Source organism: Cyanistes caeruleus, chromosome 28, assembly GCF_971803275.1.
Source record: "Cyanistes caeruleus chromosome 28, bCyaCae1.hap1.1, whole genome shotgun sequence".
In the NCBI taxonomy this organism is placed as follows: Eukaryota; Metazoa; Chordata; class Aves; order Passeriformes; family Paridae; genus Cyanistes; species Cyanistes caeruleus.
Genome location: NC_141728.1, coordinates 5,154,810 through 5,176,515, shown reverse-complemented (window position 1 = coordinate 5,176,515; position 21,706 = coordinate 5,154,810). Strand labels below are relative to the sequence as shown.

The 21,706-nt window shown below is 50.6% G+C and overlaps 2 protein-coding genes across 2 annotated transcripts in view; one reads left to right on the top strand and one right to left on the bottom strand.

The window, feature by feature from the left end:
- Positions 1-13,934, bottom strand: part of LOC147649098 (olfactory receptor 14J1-like) — a 124,017-nt gene extending 110,083 nt beyond the window's left edge. The window contains exon 1 of the mRNA XM_086865128.1: positions 13,834-13,934. The gene's annotated coding sequence lies outside the window, so the exon portion shown is untranslated. The remainder of the gene's footprint in view (positions 1-13,833) is intronic.
- Positions 13,935-17,064: 3,130 nt separating this feature from the next.
- LOC111945621 (serine/threonine-protein kinase pim-1-like) lies at positions 17,065-20,760 on the top strand. Its single transcript, XM_086864875.1, is given in 8 exon segments — positions 17,065-17,100; positions 17,911-18,286; positions 18,477-18,572; positions 18,757-18,860; positions 18,957-19,007; positions 19,328-19,694; positions 20,093-20,269; positions 20,569-20,760. Coding segments are annotated over 8 exon segments (1,311 nt in total). The 3' UTR covers positions 20,673-20,760.
- The last annotated feature ends 946 nt before the right edge of the window (positions 20,761-21,706 follow it).

The following is a 21,706-nucleotide window of genomic DNA, read 5'->3' as shown; positions in this document are numbered from 1 at the left end:
GGAAGCAGTCTGTTTAAAGTCTCTTGTCTGTTAATCTTGAGTTCATTCAGTAAATAATTCATTTTCTAATAGATCTAATGGGCCATTGTAAAGAACTTGGGAGCAAGAGCAATTTGGGGTGAAGGTGGCCTGAAACAGAGCTACTGCCAGAAACCTGAGCATAAGGCAGGACATGGCTAAGTGTTCACTCTATTTGTAATAATGTATTTCATTAAAAAAATACAGAGAGAGAAGATCTTTTTTCCCATTTATTATTTTCCTGTTTATAGACTGATATTAGCAATCCCCAGTTGATAGTGATCCCCAGCACCTCCTCCTGCACTCTGAATAGATCTGAAAATCAAGACCCTTCATGGCTGACAATCCATCAGACTTTGTCTCTACCCCCACGCCACCAATTCCCTCATCCAAGCCCTGGCACTCAGAGCAGCCTTGTGCAAATCTGAGCTTTCTCCCCTCCAGGCTGTGCCTGCAGCTTTCAGCTCCTTGGCTCCAACTCCCACCTGCTTTCCTTGCAGAAGGAGCTGCCCCAGACACAGAGGGATGTTCATTCCTTGTCAGCAAACAAAGCAAGGGAAGGCACAGCTCCATCCAAACAAAAGTCATTCCTCTGCTGGATATTCAATCCACTTTGCACAGCAGACAGTCTCAGTGCAATGGAAAACACCTTCTGTGCCCAGCACAGGTGCCAAGATGCCCCAAAGCCTCCGTGCCCCGATTCTGCCCAGATTTGCTCTTTGCACACACGAGGCACACGCTGAAGGCACGAGCTACCTCCATGGCCAGAGGGAGGAAAAGAGAGAAAGTGGCTGAAGAGCTCTCTTGTGCAGAGCCACAGCTGCACTAATCCCAAACTGCTGGGATTGCTCCCAGCAACTTGATCCAACAGCCTCTGCAGCATCTGTTCCCCGGCTCAAAATCTGTCTGGATGGGCAGGCCCGAGGAGTGCTGGGGAATGGAGCCACATCCAGGGGTGTCCCCAGGGCTCAGGGCTGGGGCCAGCTCAGTTCAATCTCTTTATTGCTGCTCTGGCCCAGGGCACCCAGGGCCCCCTCAGGCAGCTGCCAGGGGAGCCCAAGCTGGGCTGTGTGGGAAATGCAGGCACAGAGAGCTCTCAGGGCCTTGAGCACACAGGCCCAGAGACACAGATGGACACAGAGTTTGACCTGAGACCACGGGGAAGGCTTGGGGCTTTACAACAATGAAGCTGTACAAACATGATGTAAAAATAGAAGCATGTAATTTAAGTCAAAATATGTTTGAAACATGCTTTCAGCAAGTAGAAATATGCTTTCTATAAGTGAATAAATATGTTCAGTAAGATAATAGAGATTTTGAAGTTTCACATATAACCTGTTCTAAAGTCAGTAAGGAATTACAGATACAGCAATGTAAGTTTCTGTAGTGTTCTATGTCTGGATAAGAAAAGACACATTGCAGCAGCATCGTGTGAGACGAAGCAATTGATGATTGGTTTATGAAGATGCTGCTGAGCTTTTGTGTGACCTCTTGATTGGTTAAAAAGTGTATAAAAGACATTGTAACGAGAATTTTGGTGGTTTCTGAGGTGATGCATTGAATGTAACACCTTAAGTGTCTCACCCTTGCCTGAGACTGATGGGCCATGCAATAAAATACCTTTTCTAACATCACTCAGTTGGCCCTGTGTGCTCTGATCCCAATAGTCCCTTTCCTCATCTTTAGGAACCTTATCCCCCTTAATAAGGAATGGATGTTGTCATTACCTAACCTCCTTTGCCATTAATGTATTGATAACATTGTTTTTATTATCCTTCACAGAAGCAGCTGGTTAAGTCCTAATTGAGCTTTCACCTCTCTCCTTTTCATTTCTGCTTACCTAAAGACATCCCTGAATACTTCGTGAGTTTCCTGCCCTTCTGTCCAAAGGTGATGGACCCTCATCTTTTCCCTGAGTTCCTGGAAAAAGCTCCATGCCCAGCCAGGCCAGGCATTTTCCTCACTCATTCATCTTTTGGCACACAGGGACAGGCTGCTCCTTCCCCCTTAAGTTTACTTTCCTGAGGTGTGTCCATCCTTCCTGGACCCCTTTGTTTTTAAGGGCTGTTTCCCTTACAAAAATCAGTGCCTGATTCAGTTCTCCCCAAATCTGCATCCTGAATTGGCCAAAGTCTGCCCTCCATAATTCCAGTGTAGAAGTTTTGTTGCTGCCCCTCCTTCTGTCCCAGAATATTGAAAACTCGATTATTCCATGGTCACTGTACCCCAGGCAGCCTCTGACCACCACATCTCCCAGCAGCCCTTCTCTGTCTGTGAACAGCAGGAGACACAGCTTTCCTTGGCACTGGGAGTGTGCCCAAAATTCCCTAAAATCAAAACTGCTCAGCACCAATGCAGCATTGAGAAGCAGCATTCTTGATGTGGCCGGATGCTCGGGGGGACAGCTCCTCCCAAAGCCGGGCATGCTGAGCACAGGGAAGTTTCTGTTTCTATTCTGTATTTTGCACACCCCCATTCATTGATTGTCCCAGACTAAACAGACATATGGTAATCATGAGCCCAAAATGATGAACATATTTCCCCTCCCCTTTCCACATGCATTCTTCTGTGCTGGGGTCTCTCTGCTGGTCCCTGCTGGGGCTGGAGCCCAATGTTCCAGTGGGCCTGGCTGAGCTGGCAGGACACTGAGGCTGGAGAACTTCCAGTTCCCCTCCTTCCACCATGGGCATTGTGTGGTGTCCATGGGCCAGTGGGTTTGGAGAAGGAGCAGTGTGTGCTCACCTGGGGTAGACAATTGATCATCTGGTGACATGAGGCGACAGAGTGGGCTGTGACATCACAGAGTGGGTTATGTGAGGTCACTGAGCAGCTATGACATCATAGGCTGTCTCTGTGACATCACAGATCTAGCTGTGACATCACAGGGTGGAGGTCTGACATCATAGAGCAGGCAGTGACATCACAGTGTAGGGTGTGACATTATGATGTGGCTGTGTGACATCATAAAGTGGTTTGTGACATCACAGACCAGTTGTGTGACATAAAAGAGTGTGACATCACAGAAGAGGCTATGACATCACAGAAATGGCTGTGACATCACAGAATGTGCTGTGACATTATGGAGTAAATTGTGACATGACAGAATTCACTGTGACATTACAATGTGGCTGTGTGACATCACAGACTGGTTTGTGATATGATAGACCAGTTGTGTGACGTCACAGAGCAGGCTGTGACATCATAGAGCAGGATGTGACATTACAATGTGGCTCTGTGACATCGCAGAGTGATTTGTGACATCAGACATCAGTTATGTGACATCACAGAGCAGGCTGTTATATCACAGAGTTGTCTTTCACATCACAGAGGTGGATGTGACATCACAAATCTGGCTGTGACATCACAGTGGGGAGGTGTGACATCACAGAGAAGGCCATCACAGAATTCGCTGTGACATAACAATGTGGCTTTGTGACATCAAAGAGTGGTTTGTGACATCACAGAGCAGTTGTGTGACGTCACAGAGCAGGCTGTGACATCACAGGGGATGTGTGAGGTCACTGCATTGGTCACTCTGCCCCAGTCCCCCTCACACTGACCCCCCAAGAGAAGTCCAACACTGTCCATGCCCAGTGGGGTCCCCTGTCCCCCGCTGTCCCCCCGGTGCTCCTGGAGCCACAGCCTAAGGATGTTGCACAGGATCCAGCCCAGAGCCTGGCACGGGGACAAGGGGCCGGGGCTGTGTGAGCAGGACATCAAGGACATGCATGATCCCGGTCCCTGGGGCCTGGCTTGGGTTCCCCAGGGCAGGAAAGATGTCTGGCAGCTGCAGCAGGCTCACGCCAGGGCCTCCAAGCTGGGGCTGCAGCCCTTGGGCTGTGAGGAGAGGCTGAGGGAGCTGGGCTTGTCCAGCCCGCAGCAGGGAAGGCTCAGGGGCTCCTCATCCCAGCCTGGCACTGCCACCCAGGAGCTGATGGAGAACACAGAGCCAGGCTCTTCACCAGGGGCTGGCCAGAGACAAAAGACAATGGGGGCAAGGGGAAAGAGGGGACAGCAGCCAGGACAGCAGGAAACCTTTGTTCCCATGGCCTCAGCCAGGTGCTGACATGCTGCCCCCTCCCTGTTCTTTGCCATTTGCCAATCCACACCAAATCAAGCCTTGAACCACTTGCTCTGGGCCTGCTGCTGACACCTTGGGCTGCAGACTTGCTGAGATCCTTTCCCATTCAGCTCTCGGATGATGCTGGGACAATGCTGGTCCCTGTTTGAGACTGGAGCAGAGCAGATGGGACAGGAGCCCTCCAGGGCTGTAGGGGACCTGCAGCTTGTGAGGTGCACAAGCACATCTCATCAGCTGGGTGAGTTGAGTACTTTTAAAAAATGTCAAAGTTTTCCCACCAGGAGAGACCACGAATATCCTGGAATTTTACAATGACAGGAAAAGAAATACTGATCTTCCCCTTTAATTTGTGTCACCAATATTCTGTCTCTTATTTCATGTTCTTCCTCATTCAGGAGTTTCCATCTCTCCTGTTTAAATGGCCGTGTCTAAGGACATCTCTTAACGAGAGCAGCTGCATCTGTGTCCTTCCCATTGCTCCCAGACTTCCTCCTCTAGCTGCACTCTGGGCATTCCAATGGCTCTCAACTGAGTGGCTTCACACTTGGAGCTCCAGGGAGTTGCCCAGTCTTTCAGAACTTCAAATAACTCATCATGAAACATCTTAATTGTGTTCATGCCTCTTACAATTCTCTTTGTCTTTATCTAAAAATGTTCCTGTATGGATATCCCTGGTGGATAGTGGGCACGTCAGATGCTGCTGGGTTGTGTCACATTGCTGAGGGAAGAGTTTTGATGTTTTTCAAATTGTATCATGTTTCCATTTTTTCTGTTGGCCATGAAGAGAAACTTGCTGTGCCTCTGAGTCTCCCCAGTTGCTGAGCCCCAAAGGACACAAAGGCGCTGAGTTGTGGTTCCCAGTGCAGTGGTGGCACTTGGAGCTCCCTCCATAGGCACAGCAGAGCTGCCGTGTCCCACAGAGTCCCTGGCAATGCAGGGATGAAGGGAACAGGCCAGGCTGTGGGGATCAGGGCCAGGGCACGGCCAGGGATTTGGGCTGGTTGTGAGGCCAGGGCAGGACGCGGCCCTTGGCCTTGCTGAACCTCATCCAATTGTGCTGGGCCCATGGCTCCAGCCTGCCCAGATCCCTCTGCAGAGATTCCTGCCCTCCAGCACAGCCACACTCCCAGCCAGCTTGGGCTCCCCTGGCAGCTGCCTGAGGGGGCCCTGGGTGCCCTGGGCCAGAGCAGCAATAAAGAGATTGAACTGAGCTGGCCCCAGCCCTGAGCCCTGGGGACACCCCTGGATGTGGCTCCATTCCTCAGCTGCTCTGGGGGCCAGGGCTGGGATGAGAGCCCAGCCCTGAGATGGGGGGCTTTAGGGACAAAGTCTGATGGATTGTCAGCCACAAACGGTGATAGTAAAAGACTTTAAAATCATAGAAAATTTGGAGAGTGAGGAAGAAAGTTAGGCTTGGAAAGCCCTGGGAAGAGTGTTGAAAGTAGGCCCTGGGAAATGTTAGGCCTTGTGCTTGCTAAGATCCTGTGAAACTGTACCTGTGTAAGCAGTATATGGTAAATGATACAATTGATAGATGTGATTAGATATAATTATTGTTTAAAGAGTAATGAGAAACTATGTTAAAGGTTTGAGGGGTATCACAAGAAATCCATGCTTGGGTAAAAACAATGTATACAATAGAACAATGTAATTTTAATAATTAATATGTAAGTTATACAACAATAGAGTATAAAAACATGTTCAGCTCAAAACCAAGACGGGTCAGATTTGGGTATGTGTCCCCCTGATACCCAGAGCTCTTAATAAAGCACCTTCATATAATCATTCTGTGATTGTGTCCCTGAATGTTAACAAAGGGACTTGATTTTCAGATCTATTCAGAGTGATTTAGGAGGTGCTCAAGATCAATATCAACTGGAGATTGCTGATAGCAATCTATAAACAGGAAAACAAAACTAAGTAGGATAAAAAAAACCCTGCAGTATTTAAAAATATAGTATATTCTTTTTGAATACACTTCTAAAATCTGTATAATTAACTACAGAAGAATTGAAGATATGAAATTAAATTACTCACAGGGGCTAGTCTTGTTGGAGTGGTTTGAAATCTTAATGAGTTTTAGGGACTGAACTCCTGGAGTGAAGAGCTGAAGACTGAACAAGCCTCTGGAGAAGTAAAACTCATCAGGGAACCTCCCTCCAAGTCGCTGAGGATCCATCCTCAGCAGAGCAGGAATGAACAGATCCCAGGCTTTCCAGGCTGCTGAAGAGCTGTGAGCTCACGTGCAGTCCCAGGGGTTCCTTGGTGACATCCCAGGGCTCCTTCATCTTCCTGGGGGTCGTGAGGTGACAGTCCCAGGGCTCCAGGGTGACAACAGAGGTGTCTCCAAGCTGCCAAGGAGCCAATTTGTCACAGGCAGTGACAGGAGTCCAGTGGTGACATCCCTGTGCTGCTAAAGAACAGTGAGGTCAGCGTCACTGCCAGGGGCTCCAGGGTGACATCCCAGCAGTGCCCAGGCTGCCAAAGAGCCGGGATGTCACCGACACTGCCAGGGGCTCCTGTCATGGGTACAGTGGGAGCTTCAGGCAAAGGTTATTAGAGAAGTTCCTGTTGGGTCACCAGGTGCAGAAAGGACCCCCAACACCCCAATTACACCCCAAGATCCCCCAAGCCAGGACCCCCAGGCTTTCTAAACTCCTTCTGTGAGAGGAGCCTGGGAGTAGCTGGATCCAATCCCAGCCCCAGACTTTGTCAGTGATTTCTGTGTAAAGGATTATATAGGTCGAATTGAACCTTTGTACAACTTTGTCCCTGAAAATGAAGAACAGCAAAGCAGAAGTATTCATATACATTTAGATGTGATTGATTAGGATCATGACTCAACAGAAAGGTCTTAATCAGAATTATTTACTCCACTGTATAGTGGCTATAACATATATCTTAACATAGTGCCCTAGGAAAGAAAAAACACTGAGATGAAAGAGGCCCTCAGGCTCCTGAGCTGGACAGAGCTGACCCAGGGGTTTGGACAGTTCTGAGCCTTCATCCCTGAAGACCCCTCAGTGACCACCAGAGTGAACTGTGCATGCCCAGAGGGGTGTGGAGCTCATTACCATATGGAATGAGAATGTGAGGAGCCAAGAAATGACTACGCATGAAGCAAATTGTGCAATCCTATGCATATGGAATACCTTGGGGGATAAATAGAGAATGTACACCTTCTGACATTTGCACACGTCTTTGGAGGATCAATCCCCCGTGTGCCCGGGCACCTGTCAATAATAAATAATCAAACCTACTTTAAATTCCTGCAGTTTTAGAGTCTTTCCATGTGTCAGTTTTGGGGAGCCAGGCAGGAGTCCTCTCTATCCCCCTGTGGGAGCAGACGGGGGATGGACTCCCCAAGGCGCGCCCCGGGATCTTCTCTGGGTACTCCTCAACTGGTGCGCTCAGCGCAGGGATAGACGAGGAACCTGCTGCCCGTGGATCAAAGGGTTTGTATTATAATCCAGCCTCGGGGGGTCTGGACTAAAGGGCTGCTGCTGCTGAGCCGCAGGGAGACGTCCCTGCGCGTAGCCTCGTCCCTGCTGGGGTAAGGTGGGCTTGCAAGTGACCATGGGTCAGTGAGCGGTGCAGGGACCGCTTGGGCTGATTGCGCGGCCGGCAGGAGGGGACCGGCTGGGGCTGGCAAAGGGGGGTTCATTGACCAAAGGGATTGGCCACTGGCAATTCTGGGGGTGGCTGGAACCAACCCCTGTGTTAATGCTGCTGTTTGGTGAAGTGTATTATGTCCAGACTTTTGGTTGTGTGTGAGTGACTGAGACAGCAGCTGAGACACGGTTAGGACAATTAGGTGTAGTTTGTGGCATTAAGAGTGTAGTTTTGTCTTTTTATCCTTCATTACAAGGTTTTCAGCAGTCATTGTATATTTTTGCAGAGCTTTAGTGATTTGTGTGTATTTCTGTAGCAATACTGCTCTCTTGTGTCAAAAGTTATAATCCCAGCACACTGGTAACTTTCCTTCACTTTCTGTGTTGGATACGCTGGTTGTTCAATCTTATTAGTCATAACAAGCAGTGGAAGGGCTGAAAGAACGCTCCAAGCCTGGCAAGGCAAATTAAAGGACTACCTCTGCCCCAGAGGATTGGCCTGGACCCTTGGGAGTTTGTAAACCCAGGGCACCACTGGACAGACAGAGGGAACGAGCGGGTGTTATTAGAGGGAGTTTATCAAACTTCTGCCGGAAAGATCACAGCTTTGGACTGGGAACAGCCCTCTTCTAAAGATCTGGAAATGCCAGAAGGGACAGAAGGGATGCCAGGAATGGTGTGTTGTGATGGATTGGCATTTAAGAAACAAAGGGAAACACCTAAGGAGGTTAAATCTCCTGGAAGCTGATGGGAGTTTTTTCTCCTGGCCAATAACTGGCCATTTCTAAGAAATGACAGTAGTTTTGACCATTGAAAAGTGAGATCAACCTTTGAACATCACCTTAAAACCTCAGCCCAGGAATTCCTTGTTCTCTTTGGTTTCCAGCTTTGGAGAGGTAACAGGGCTCCGGTTCAGCCTCCTCCCCCCAGGCCGGACAAGGCCACGGGAGGGGAGCGGGGCTGGCCGGAGTTGTGCGGGTCCCGGGAAGGATGGAGACTGTGAAGTGTCAGGAGCCCTTTCTCAGAGGGTTCTCTGAGCCTTGTACAGCGCGGCTGCTGGGCCAGGCCAGTTCCTGGCTCTGCTGCAGTTTCTGCCACTGCTGAGTTTCACCAGAGACTGCCGAGGAAGGGGAGGGAAAGATATTGACCTGCAGCGTGCTGAGATAATGGCCACACTCTCCAGAGCAGCCATGGAAAAAGTCTTCCATCGCAGACAGCCCCAGCTGCTGCTCCAGCAGAGATCACGGGACCATCCACAAGGCCTGGGAAAGATTTTAACCCTTTTCACTACCCAGATGAGACTTGCAGATTAATGCTTTTTTCCAGAAAGAAAGAAAGAGAGAGAGAGATCAACATGTAAAGAAACAACATAAACTATCAAAGACAGTGAAGAAAGGAATTTAGCTTCAGATGGGGACAGAAATAAGGAGGTGCTTTAATAAGCTGAAATATTCTTTTGTTAAAGCTATGGAGATGGACAATAATGTTCTGGAAAAACTCCTTTAATTCATAAAAGAGTATTTTTAGGGGAATAGAGTATTTTGAAGTGTAGATCTAAGCAAATGGTGAAGTAGTTGTGATCCCATGAGATGCTGAAACAGAAAAAGAGAAGTGATAGTTGTTGAAGATTTGTGGCCCTTAAGAGAAAGACTTCTGTTTCCAGAGATGCTCACAGAGACAGATGAAGAAAACTTTTGCTATTGAATAACTCACTCTTAAAATGACACCCCTTGCCTCATTGGCCCATAACACACCTCAGATTGCTGTGAAATTAGAGGAGAGAGCTGATGGCAGTTTTCTGGACAGCTAACATCAGAGAAATACAAAGCCATGAGAAAATGGTTTCCTTGTGAAAAAATCCATAGATTAGCAGAAAACTTCTTTTTCTCTACAAAGACTGATGAAAAGACCCTAGCAAAGTTGGGACTGTTTTAACCATTAATTTTTTTTTGTTTCTTTGTTATCATGTGAACAAAGAGAATGGTCGAGTAGTGGGGAAAAAGGGTTTCTGGAACTTTTATACTGGTTTCACAGTTTTGTTAATAAACTTTCTTTATTCTTTTTAAGTATTAAGCCTGTTTTGCTCTTTTTTCTAATCCATATCTCACAGCAAGAAATGAAGTGTTTTAGTGATATTTTAGTAAATGCTTTAAAACCACATTTATTTGGTGCATTGGCAGGGAAACGAAATTGGCAAATCTAAACTACTACATTTGCATTTGTGCTATTGGGGTGTTTCACTCACAACAGGGACAACATTTTGCGTGGGTATTATTCCAGTGTAAGGTTTGTGCACCACGCTGGCACTGCTCTTCTGCCCAACAGCCGAGGGGGTGCCCGCAGTGTGAGCGAGGACAGGTTGGTCGTGGGCCTGAGATCTTAAATCCTGTGTGTGGAAGGACCCATTTTGTGCCTCAGACTTGGGCTGTGCACAAAGAAGAGGGGGGAAAAGACTGAGAAATTGTGAGGAAATATTTAGGTGGAAATGGGATAAGACAAGAAGGAGAAGTTAATGGGGGCAGGACAGAGCAAAGAGGTACCGAGAGCCAGCCCACTGGGATGTGTCTTAGCACATGTGAAAGAAATCACAAGCACTGGGGGCACAGAGAACAAAAAGAGTTCAATAAAATATTGTTCTCACCGGTGGCCGTTGGATCGCCTGGATGATGGCCAAGGTGGCCCCCAGTAGCACAGCAGAGTACAACACCCTGCTGCAGTTCATACTTTTCCTTAGACACCAGGGGAAGTGGGATGAGCTTTGGGGCTGTGATATGTTTTTCTCCCTCTGGAATAACCCTGAATGGCAGAGGGACTGTGGGATCAAAGCTCCCTCTGATCCTTTGGTGTTGGCCCTTGAGAAAGAAAATCAGGCCAGCAAAGGGAAGCTCAAACGGTGCTGTTGGAGCTGCAGCCTCGGCCAGAGGTGCATCAGGCTGAGTAAGGCCTATCCAGCAGCAGCCCAGCAAGAACAGAACTGTACTCATTTAATCAGCCCTCCCTTTAGGAGGCAGCAGGAGGAAGAGGTGCACTTGGAAGCTCCATTTGCCCCTCTGCCCCCTCCACACCTGCAAGCTCCATTTCCCCTCCACCTCCTCCCGACAGCTTTAAGGGGGCATCAGCCCCAACACCCCCAGGTAGCCCGATTGCATCCCGGAGCAGAAAGCAGGGACTACAGGCACCCTTGTGGGAAGCAATAGCACCAGAAGGGACAATGGTAGTTAAGGAACCCTTTGCTCTTCTCGACACAGAGGCCTGAGAAAAGGTCACAAAGAATTATCAAAGTGACCCAGTAAACACTGCCAAATGTTTACGATATATAGTCAAAACACATAACTCAGATTGAAGGGACACACAATTGTTATTGGATGCATTAACCAAAACTGAGAAACAATTGGTTCTAAAACCAGCAGGGGACCTGGCAAAGGACCATTATAAAACATGACAAATGGATGGAAAAGAATGCTTTCCTCTCTAGGACCCACCATGGGATCCAAATCAGTCGAGTGCAAGGAGAAAGTCAGAAAGCTGCCAGGAGTGGAGAGTGAAGGGAGTGGAGAGGGCTGGACCTAAAACCATGAACTGGGCAGCCTTATATGCAATCAAACAAGGTCCCTGGGAATCTCCCTGGGAATTCCCAGATCCTTGGAAGGACGCGATGCGCAGACACACACCACTGGAGCCGGGCTCTGAAGTAGGAATACAGCAGCTAGTTCATCTATTTCTGGAACAATCCACGGGGGACATGAGGTGTAAACTCCAAAAGCTTTGGGGTCAAGATCAGTGAAACTTAGAAGCCCTATTGGAAGAGGCATGGAGAGTTTTCAGCAATTGAGAAGAGGGATATAAGCAAGAAATGAAGAAGCTAGTAGCAGTGGTACAGGAGGAAGGAAAAGGGAAAGGAAGGGATAGACAAGGACCACCCAAACAAGGCCTGTCTCGACTGGGTAGAGACCAATGTGTGTACTGTGGAGAATTTGGTCACTGAAAAAATGAGTGTCCAAAGTGGAAGTGAGATGGCCAAAAGAAAGAAGGGAAAGGAGGGGTGGTTGCAGTCACACATCCACAAGAAGACTGAAGGGGACCCAGGGAGTCCACCCCAACAGACCCCCTGGTTATAAAAATGAAACTGGGGGAACAAGACAAAGAAATAGAATTTTTGGTTGATACTTGAGCAACTTACTTGGTGTTAAATAAGTCCTTGATAGCTGTGAGTGATGAGACTTATGTTATGGTCAAAGGGTGTGGTAGTTTAGCATTTAGGGAAAGAAGTGGGAAACACCCACAGAAGTGATTCCTCTGAGAGAGGCTGTGGGGAGTTCCTTCTGTGCTTGAGATCAAGCCAATAGCTGGCCAGTTCTGACAACTGACAGCATTCTGCACCACTGAAAAGGAACTTCACCTTTGTGAATGCCACCTTTTAAACCCCCAAGGCCAGGAACTGGTCTCTTTCTTTGCAGCCTTGAAAGGCAGCAGAGCTGTGGTGTGGCTGGCCCCGCTCCCCCGTGGCCTGTGCGGCCTGGGGGGGCCTGGGCCGGAGCCCAGCTGCTCCCGGGGGGAGATGGAGACTGCGGGATCCCCCCCAGGCCAGGCCAGGCTCTGCTGCGCTGCTGGCTTTCCCGGGAAGCCCTCCGGGTCCCGTTCCAGCGGGGTGGCCAAAGCCCTTCCCAGGGGAGCCCCCGGCCCCCAGGCTGGGCCAGGCCACGGCTGATGACACTCGCCAACACCCCCCCTGCCCCCCGGCCCGCACAGACAGCTCCTGAGAGCTGGCACCAGCCACACCTGAAATCCCACACCACCACTGCCTGCCATGGCTTGGGCCACATTTAACCCTTGCACTACACACAGGAGACCTGCAGACTTTAATCCTCCCTCCAGGAAAAGAAAAGAACCAAGTGACACGGAAAAAGACAGCGTGAAACATCAAGGTCAGTAAAAGAAGGAATCAAGCCTCAGATGGAAAGTGATGAGGAGATGCTCTAATAAGCTGAAATTATTATTACCAAAGTCTTTTGTTAGGGCCATGGAGATGAAAAATAATGTTCTGAAAAATAACTCCTTTAATTCATGAAAGAGTATTGGGGATTGAAGTATTCAAGCTGTAGATCTGGGCAAAGGTATCCATTGATGAAGCCAAGCAGATGGTGGAGTAGCTGTGATGCCATGAGAGCTTGAACAGAGAGAGAGGGAGATGAGAGCTGATGAAGACCCTTTCCCCCAAGGAGAGAAGAAGAAAGCCTTTGTTCTCAGAGATGAAGAGGACTTTTGCATTTGAATAATTCATCCTTAAAATAATACCCCTTTAGCTCATGTCCCATGAACACACTTCTGAGTGGTGTGAAAATGGGAGGAGAGGGCAGAGTTTGTGCCCGGGTGACTGGCATTTGTAGAAATGAAAAGGCACAAGAAAACTGTTTCTTGTGGAGAACTCTCCATGGCATGACAGGAGAAAACTCCTCTCCCTGCACAGACTGATGAAAAGACTATTGTAGAGTTGGCACTGCTTTAACATCCCAGGTTTTGTCTCTGCCGTGTCTCTTGGGAAAGGAAAAGTTGGGTAGGGGGTGGAAAGGTTTCTGTAGATTTTATTCTTGTTTTTTCTTCTTGTAGTCTTGTTCATTAAGTTTCTTTATTACTTTTAAATTTTAAGCCTGTTTTGCCCTTCTCCTAATCCATATCTCACAGCAAGAAAGAAGGAAGTACTCTGGTGATTTTAGCTAGAGCTAAAACCCACCACCCTCAGCCACTCCTGACAGGACTTGTGCTCCAGACCCCTCAGCAGCCTTGTTGCCCTTCTCTGGACACGCTCCAGCCCCTCCATGGCCTTCCTCAATTGGGGGCCCAGGACTGGACACAGCACTCGAGGTGTGGCCTCAGCAGTGCCCAGCACAGGGGAAGAATCCCTGCCCTGCTCCTGCTGGCCACACCATTCCTGATCCAGGCCAGGGGCCATTGGCTTTCTTGGCCACCTGGGCACACTGCTGCCTCATGTCCAGCCTGCTGTCCATCAGTGGCCCAGCTCCCTTTCTGCCTGGCCGCTGTCCAGCCACTCTGGCCCCAGCCTGGAGCACTGCAGGCCTTGTGGCCAAAGTGCAGGAGCCGGCACTTGGTCTTGTTCAACCTCACCTTGTTGGCTTTGGGCCCTGCATCCAGCCTGTCCAGCTCCCTGTGCAGAGCCCTCCTGCCCTCCAGCACATCCACACTCCCAGCCAGCTTGGTGTCAGAATGGTTCCATGAGGCCCTGCAGTGTCACAATGGTCTCCACGGTTCCATGACACTCCGTGGAGTCACAGTGGATCCTTGGTGCTTTGGTCCCTGCAGTGTCACAGTGGATCCTTGGTGCTTTGGGCCTGTTGTGGTTTTAAACCAATAACTAAGAAAATTACTTATTTCTTGCTGTGAGATATGGATTAGAACAAGAGCAAAACAGGCATACAACTTAAAATGGAAAAAAAAGAAAGTTTATTGACAAACTACAATAATAAGAACCCCAGAATAAACTTCTAGAAAAACCTTTTCATCCCCTGTCTACCCGCTATTCCCTTGTTCACATGACAACAGAGACAAAAACTTTGGAACTTTTGTGGTTAAAACAGTCCCAATTCTTGCTACAGTCTTTTCACCAGTCTTTGTAGAGATACTGTTAATTTATGGCGTTTCTCACAAGAAAACTATTTTTGTTATAGTTTTCCATTGCCCTAATGTTAGCTACCCAGAGCTGCTATTATTAGAGCCCGCTCATCCCATTTTCACATCACTCTGAAGTGCGTATGGGCCATGAGCCTAGGGATAGCCTTTTTAAGGATAAGTTATTCAAAGGCAAAAAAAGCCTTCTTTATCTGTTTCTGTGAGCTTCACTAGAAAACAGTTTTCTCATTGCCTCTCAAGGCTTCAAATCTCCCAGCACTTCACTATACCATAATTACTCTACTTTTTACTCAAATTTACACTTTGAACACTTTATTCCTCCCTAGATACTGTATCATGAATTAAAGGAGTTCTTTTCAGGACTTCATTGTCCATCTCCATAGTTTTAACAGAAAGATATTTCAGCTTAATTAAAGCATCTTCTTAATTCTCTACCTTTCCTGAAGCTTCTTTTCTTTCCTGTCACTGGTAGTTTATAAAGTCTCTTTTCATGTTGATTACTCTCTTTTTCTCTCTCTGGATAAAAAGATTAATCCGCAAGTCTCATCTGGGTAATGAAAGAGTTAAAATCTTGCCCAGGCTTTTGTAGATGGTTCAGTGATCTCTGCCGAACAGGAGCTGGAGCTGTCTGTGATGGAAGGTTCCTCATAGCTGCTCTGGAGAGTGTGGCTGTCTCTGCTTGCTGCAGGTTCAGAGCCCCTTTCTTTCTTCACTCGGCAGTTTCTAGTGAATTTAGTTACAGCAAAACCTGCAGCCGAGCCAGAGATCGGCTCGGCCTGGCCCGGGCCCGGGCCCGAGGAAAACCTTCCCTAGGCCCCCCCATCTCCCGGCCGGGAGCCGCAGCAGGCCCGGCCCCGTCCCTGCCCGGCCGCATGGCCTGGAGCTCTGCCACCCTTCACAGCCAGGAAACAAAGAGAACTAAAGTTCCCTGACTTTACATCTTAAGGTAGGGTTCACAAGTTGATCTCCCTTTTCAATGGTTAAAATTGCTGTCAATTCCCAGTAATGACCAATAATTGGTCAGGAGAAGAGACTCCTTTCAGTCCCCAGCAACTTCAGCTTCCTTAGCTCTCACAACCACCTTAAAGGTAAAGTCACCTCATGACACAGGGAGAGAGTCTCCCCCTGATTTCTTTACTCGCTTGATAAGACTGGAATTCCTGAAGAAAATCAGTGAACCCCACAAACACCTGCTGGCTGGAAACCAGAATGAAGAGAAACCTCATCCCTGAGCCAGCCGGGCCACTCCGGGAGCTTCCAGTCAACCTTTTTTTGGCCCAAATTCTGCCTTTCAGCGCCGAAACTCCCCCTTCTGGGTCTAAACTTCCCAAATTCCCCTGTTTTGGTCCAAACTTCCCATTTGGGCACCCAAATTCCTATTTTGTAGGCCAAATTTCTCCCTTTTAACACCAAATTTCCACTTCTGGGTCCAAATTTCCCATCTGGGCACTCAAATACCTATTTTTTCTCCTTTTAATTCCACTTTTTGGGTCCAAATTTCTCACCTGTGAAACAGAGAAATTAAGAATTAGAAAGAAATGCTTGACTAAAAGGAGTGTCTGACAAAAACCATACCCTGACACCCTAATCCACAAGAACAGGAGAAAGAGCCAGACTGCAAGATGAGATAAGGAGCTGGAATACACAAACAAGATGCAAAGACAAAGGCACCACAAGATAAAGGAGATTCCTCGGACCCTAAGCCGGAAGAAACGGATTTGAAGTCCCAATAAGCGGCCAAAGGACTGAAAGGGAAACGGGGCTAATTGTAATAAGAAGTGAAGACAGGCGGGGTTAGGAAATTAATATGTATTAGGCGTATCATGTAAACCTAGTCTGTAAAGGATAAAAAGGGAAAACCCAATCAAAAAGGTGTGCATGCTTTTGGAGGAGATATCCCCATGCACCTCAGCACTGAATAAATTCATACCTGCTCTTATAACTACTCTGCGAGTTATAGGGTTCCTTTTATTCCGCACTTCAAAATTAATTCAAAAACTTCAAATGAAACCTATGCTGTACCTGTTACCATGTCTGCAAAGGGCCCTTGCAGATAAAACAACTGAGAGCAATTTCTATTTTTTGAATTGAACGGAAAAGGGTGAATTGTTGCAGTAGTGTCACAGTGCAGCTGGTCTGGACTGGCCAAAGAAAATCTAGACATAAGTCAAATCTAGTCTGGCTAGCCTAATTTATGTGTGAACCACTGCACACCACCGGCCAGGAGGCTGGGCAGGGAAAGAAGTATCAGCCAATGGCTTTCTAGCCTGGGAAATTTGAACTGAGTATTTAAGTGAGTTGTAAATAATAAATGAGGCTGTTTGTCTCATGAGCACCTGCAGCGTGAGTTGTGCATTCTTTGTCTCCCTATCCACGACCATCACGTTACACACTCCCACTTCTTCCCAAAGCTCCTTCCAGACAGCATCTGCTACAGACACATCCCCCACTGCCATCCCTTGGCCAGGGGCCTCGTGGCTCATGCCAGACCCTTCTTCATCCCAAGGAAGCCTCCTCCCAGGAAGGGGGGAGCCCCCCACAGCCCAGGATTCTCCAGCTCAGCTCCCCTAGAGCCAGGCCTCCTTCTGAGCCCCACATGCCCTGAGCCAAGTGGGGATTGGTGGCCATCTTGGCCACAGCAACCACAAATAAATTGAGGTTCAAACATAGGATAAGAGAGAAAGGGCCAGCAAAGCCTCAGCTCGCGGCATGAGGAGAGCAGACTTCAGGCTGCTCAGGGAACTGGTACGCAAGGGCCCCAGGAAAAATGTCATTGAGTGTGCTGGGCTCCATCATTGCTGGTCACTTTGGAAACATCACCTCCTGTGGCTGTGATGTGCCACAGTTGTGGCCACAGCACTGTGGCATCATTGCCTTGTCGCTCTACAACACGGGCCAGCAGCCACAGCGGCCAGTGCAGTCGCGATGGGACGTGCCAGAGTCATGAATGACGGTGTTGTCCTGATGACTGTGCTTGTCCTGCTGCTGGCCGCTGTGGCTGTCTGCTGGGCTGTTGGCCACGGGCAACCACGGAGGCAGTAGACATGGAAGCCAAAGCAGAGCAAGCGCTGCTGGGTCTGGCCTAGAGGCTCACGGAGGAAGCGAGGAGCCTCTGTGGCTCCGAGATAATCCAGGCCCCTGGCGGCCCCTGGCAAGTGGCCACGTGCTCCCGCGATCCCTCTGGACAGCTCCTGCAGCTGGGGCTCCTGCATGGCAGTGGCCCAGGAGCTGCAGGAACTGATGCTGCTGCTCTGGGATCGCAATGGGACCTGTGTGCCACTCTATCCTGGGACGTGGCAGGCACTCTGGAGAGAACTGGAGGAGCTGGTGAACCGAGGCCACCTGGCCTGCTGCAGCTCGTCTGGTTCCTCCAGAAGCCTGCATCACCCCAAGAGGCTGCTCCCAGGAAAATTCTCCAGCCCTGGGAAAGCCTCAAGGCCTGCAAGGATGGCACACCAGCAGAGACCCACCATCCAGGCAGGAACGTCAGGCTGTCAGAGACCCTCCATTCTGCCAGGAGCCTCTGCTATCTCTGACAGCCTCCATCCCTCGCAGAGGCTCAGGGAGACCTGTCAGCCTGCAAAAGGTGCAGAGCCCACGGACAGTTCTTCCAGCTCCCTTGGACTCACAGACTTCAACAAGAAGGCTACAACCCTGACCATTGATGTGGCCAGGGAAAGCCCAGAAGTCCAAGTGGGAGCCCAGCCCAATCCAGGGGAGCCTTCTCAGGAGCAGCTGGCGGAGCAGCAAGCATCCTGGAAGCAGCAGTTGTCATCCCACAGCTGCCAGAACGCTGTGCAAGTTGTGCCAGCTGGCAACAGCCCAAGCCTGGTGGTGGAGATGACCCTCAAAACACCAAGGAGGTTCCTCCATCTCCAGGAAGCTGCCCCAAGACGGCCCTTGACTACTGCCAAGGCCTTTCTAAGAGCAGGTGAGATCTCCTGAGGAGCTGTCTGAGGCTGGCCCAGTGCTCTTGAGGGACACCCCAGGCCAGGCCATGGCCCCTGAGAGCAGCCCAGTCCCTGGCTGTTTCCAGTGCTAGTTCTGATGGCACGGCTTCAAAAACCCGTCTGGTTTGCAGCTGCTCCTGTGCTCCCCCTGTGCAAAGCCTTGGGCTGTAGCCCCGGCCGTTCTCAACAGCAGAGTCCAGCCCACAACGCCGGGGACAGTGACGGTGCCATCCAGCCACACTGCACTCCGGCTCCTGCAGCCTCTGCGTGCTCTGCTGTCCCAGCTCTGCTGCTCAACAGCCCGACGGCTGCAAGGCGGTGGCCACAGCTCGGCAGGCAGCAGGAAGCAGGTCAGAGCAACATGATCCACACTGGCCCGGCCCGCTGCACTCAATGCGGGCATTTGGGGAGGTTCCTGGGCACAAGGCTGATGGCTCGCTCTTGGTGGCAGGGCAAAAGAAGAAGCTGCAGGAGCTGTACCAGCTGGGTCTGCAGCTGGGGAGCGGTGGCTTCGGCACCGTTTTCTCAGGCATCCGCCTCTCGGATGGGAGCCCTGTGAGTGGCCGTGATGGCCGGGCGTGCGAGGAGGGTGAGGGATGGGGAGGGGCAGGACTTGAGCTAAGCCTCTCTCTCTCTCTCAATGGCTTGCAGGTGGCTATTAAACGCGTGGCTCGGGACAGCGTCCTGCAGTGGGACGAGCTGGTGTGTGAGCGGGGCCAGCAGCACAGAGCAGGGCACGGCTGGCAGGGATAAGCCTGGGCTCCCGGGAGTGGGAGGCGGTAGATGGCTGGGGGAGCGGGCATGGGCTCAGCGTGCAAGCCATTGGGGCATTGTGGGCCCAGAGATGCCAAACATGGACAGTAGGGCCGGGCAGGGGGCACCTCCAAGCAACCCCTGGGCAGGAGGAATGCCAAGCAGCAGGGAGTCTGCCCAAGAGGGCACTGGGGCATCCCAGGCAGGAGGCAGCACAGCCACAGCTTGGCAGAATCCGGCTTGCTGGAGACATTGTCTCTTCCTCACAGCCCAATGGCACCCGTGTTCCCGTGGAGATCATGCTCATGGAGAAGGTGGGCACTGGCTGCCACAATATCGTCCAGCTCCTCAACTGGTTTGAGCTGCCTGACAGCTTCCTGCTGGTGATGGAGCGTCCGCAGCCATCTCAGGATCTCCTGCACTTCCTGCTGGAGCAGGGCTTCCTGTGTGAGGAGATGGCATGCTGGCTTTTCTGCCAGGTGCTGGGGGCCGTGCGGCACTGCACTGCCTGCGGCGTCCTGCACCGAGACATCAAGCCGGAGAACCTTCTGGTGGACCTGGAGAGCGGCGAGCTGAAGCTCATTGACTTCGGTTGCGGCACCTTTCTCCAGGAGCAGGTCTTCACGCAATTTGCCTGTGAGCCCACAGCCCGGGCCCTGCTCCCAGTGCCAGGCACTGCACGGCCCCATTCCCTCCTGGGCTGCAGGCTGCATCCTTCAGCTGGCTGCTGGCTGCCCTTTGGCAACAGATGCTGTGCCCCAGGAGCTGGCTGCTGGCCCTGCCCACAGGTGCGGCTGCAAAAGCCAGCTCCTGGCCCCTCAGCTTAGCAGGCCCACAAGGGCTTGGGCTGCTCTGCTGGCCTTCTTTGCTTTGCAGAATAGTTTATTGACTTTGGCCAGTTGCCCTGGGGGATGTGGGGTGGCCTCGGGGAGAAGTTGTGTCCATTGCTGCAGCTCCTGCCTCTGCCAGGAGGCGGGCACCAGGCGCTGAAAGCCACCAGCCTGCATCTGGACAGTGCCAGCCATCTCCCCTAGGAACACACGCGTACAGCCCACCCGAGTGGATCTGCCTTGGCATCTACCATGGCCATTCAGCGACCATCTGGTCCCTGGGCATGCTGCTGTATGTCATGGTGTGTGGCAACCTCCCCTTCCAGGAGGACCGTGACATCAGGTTGGGGCAGCCCTTCTTCAGGCAGCAGATCTCTCCAGGTTGGTATCTGGCCTCAAGTAGGCAGACTCTTGCAGATGGCAGCATGCAGCCCAGCATGGCCCTCACCCAGCTCCACAGGACATGGATCTGCCCTCAAGAGCTGGCTGCAGGAGGTGGCCCGTGCAACTGAAGGAGGTGCATGTGTCCCAGCATGCCACTGTCCCACACAGGGCAGAGTCCCTTGGGAGGCTGGCGCAGCTCTGAGCACACGCAGCGCGGCCCGGGCCCTGTGGGCGCCATCAGCAGCTGAGCAGGAGCCTTCTGAAAATGACCAGCACTCTCTGGCTTCTCTCCCCAGAGTGCCAACATCTGATCCGCTGCTGTTTGTCCAAGCACCCCGCGGACAGGCCAGAGCTGGAGGAGATCTTGCGCCACCCTTGGGTGCGGGGCCGGCGTTTCTGATGCCTTGCTGGAGCCTCTGCAGCACCCACTTCCTGAATCCCATGCAGGACTGAGGACCCAAAAAATAAAACCATAAACCATAAGCATATTCTAGGCTGTCAAGTCTGGTTCTTGTTAGCAACTTCAGCTAAAGAGACCTCTTGGGAAAAGGGGTAATCAAAGGCACTCCCTTCGGCCTTTGTCAAGCTTTGGATGCCTTTCCTCCAGGATGGTACTTTTGTGTCTTCAAGCACAGGCTGTAGTACAGCTAGGAGGGTGTTTAACAAGCCAAGAAGTGCAACAGTGAAACAACAGCTGCCCTTTCAAACTGTCCAGCTTCTTGGTGTCTCCTGAAATGAAACTAGGGCTGTGTGTGCATTCCAAGGGCCAGTGGGTGGCAGGAGCCGAGATGTTCCTCTGCTACCAAAGCTGTGCTTCTGGAAGCACCAAAACTTCCTTTCTGACTGAGCCCTGATGAACTCTTCCTCTTTCTTCCCCTCAAATGGGAGGCAGGGCTGGGCCTTTGACCAGCTGGCTCCACAGCTACCTAAGTCATGCACATGGAGCTCAAGGGAAATGTTGAGATGCTGGAGTCACTCCCATGCTGCTGGGTTCCGTGCACTTCCCCAAAATATCTTCCTCTGCCTTAAAAACAACTCATGGAGATGGAAAGTGCAGTAACTATTCTAGTCACAGGAAAGAACCCAGTTGCCTGCCCTGGCCCTGGGGGCAGGTGCCATCTACTAAACCTGTGCCACCTTCTGTCTACTGTACTCACCTACCAAAACAGGTGTCAGGAAAATTAATCCACAAACACCAGAGGTTTATATCCAAGAAGGAGACATAGGAGTCCTTTTTATTTTATTCGAATAAAGGGAGAGGCCATGGGGCATTCCCCTGGGGTCTCTCAAATTTTTGGAGGGCGCAGCCTCCTTTTTATCCTAATTCCCGGCCGCTTGTCCCTTCTCTCTTTCCCCATAGGCTGAGGTACTTGACAGTACCGGAACACCTGATACCTGGGTTACCTTCCCCCCCCCTCAATGCATAATCCCTTC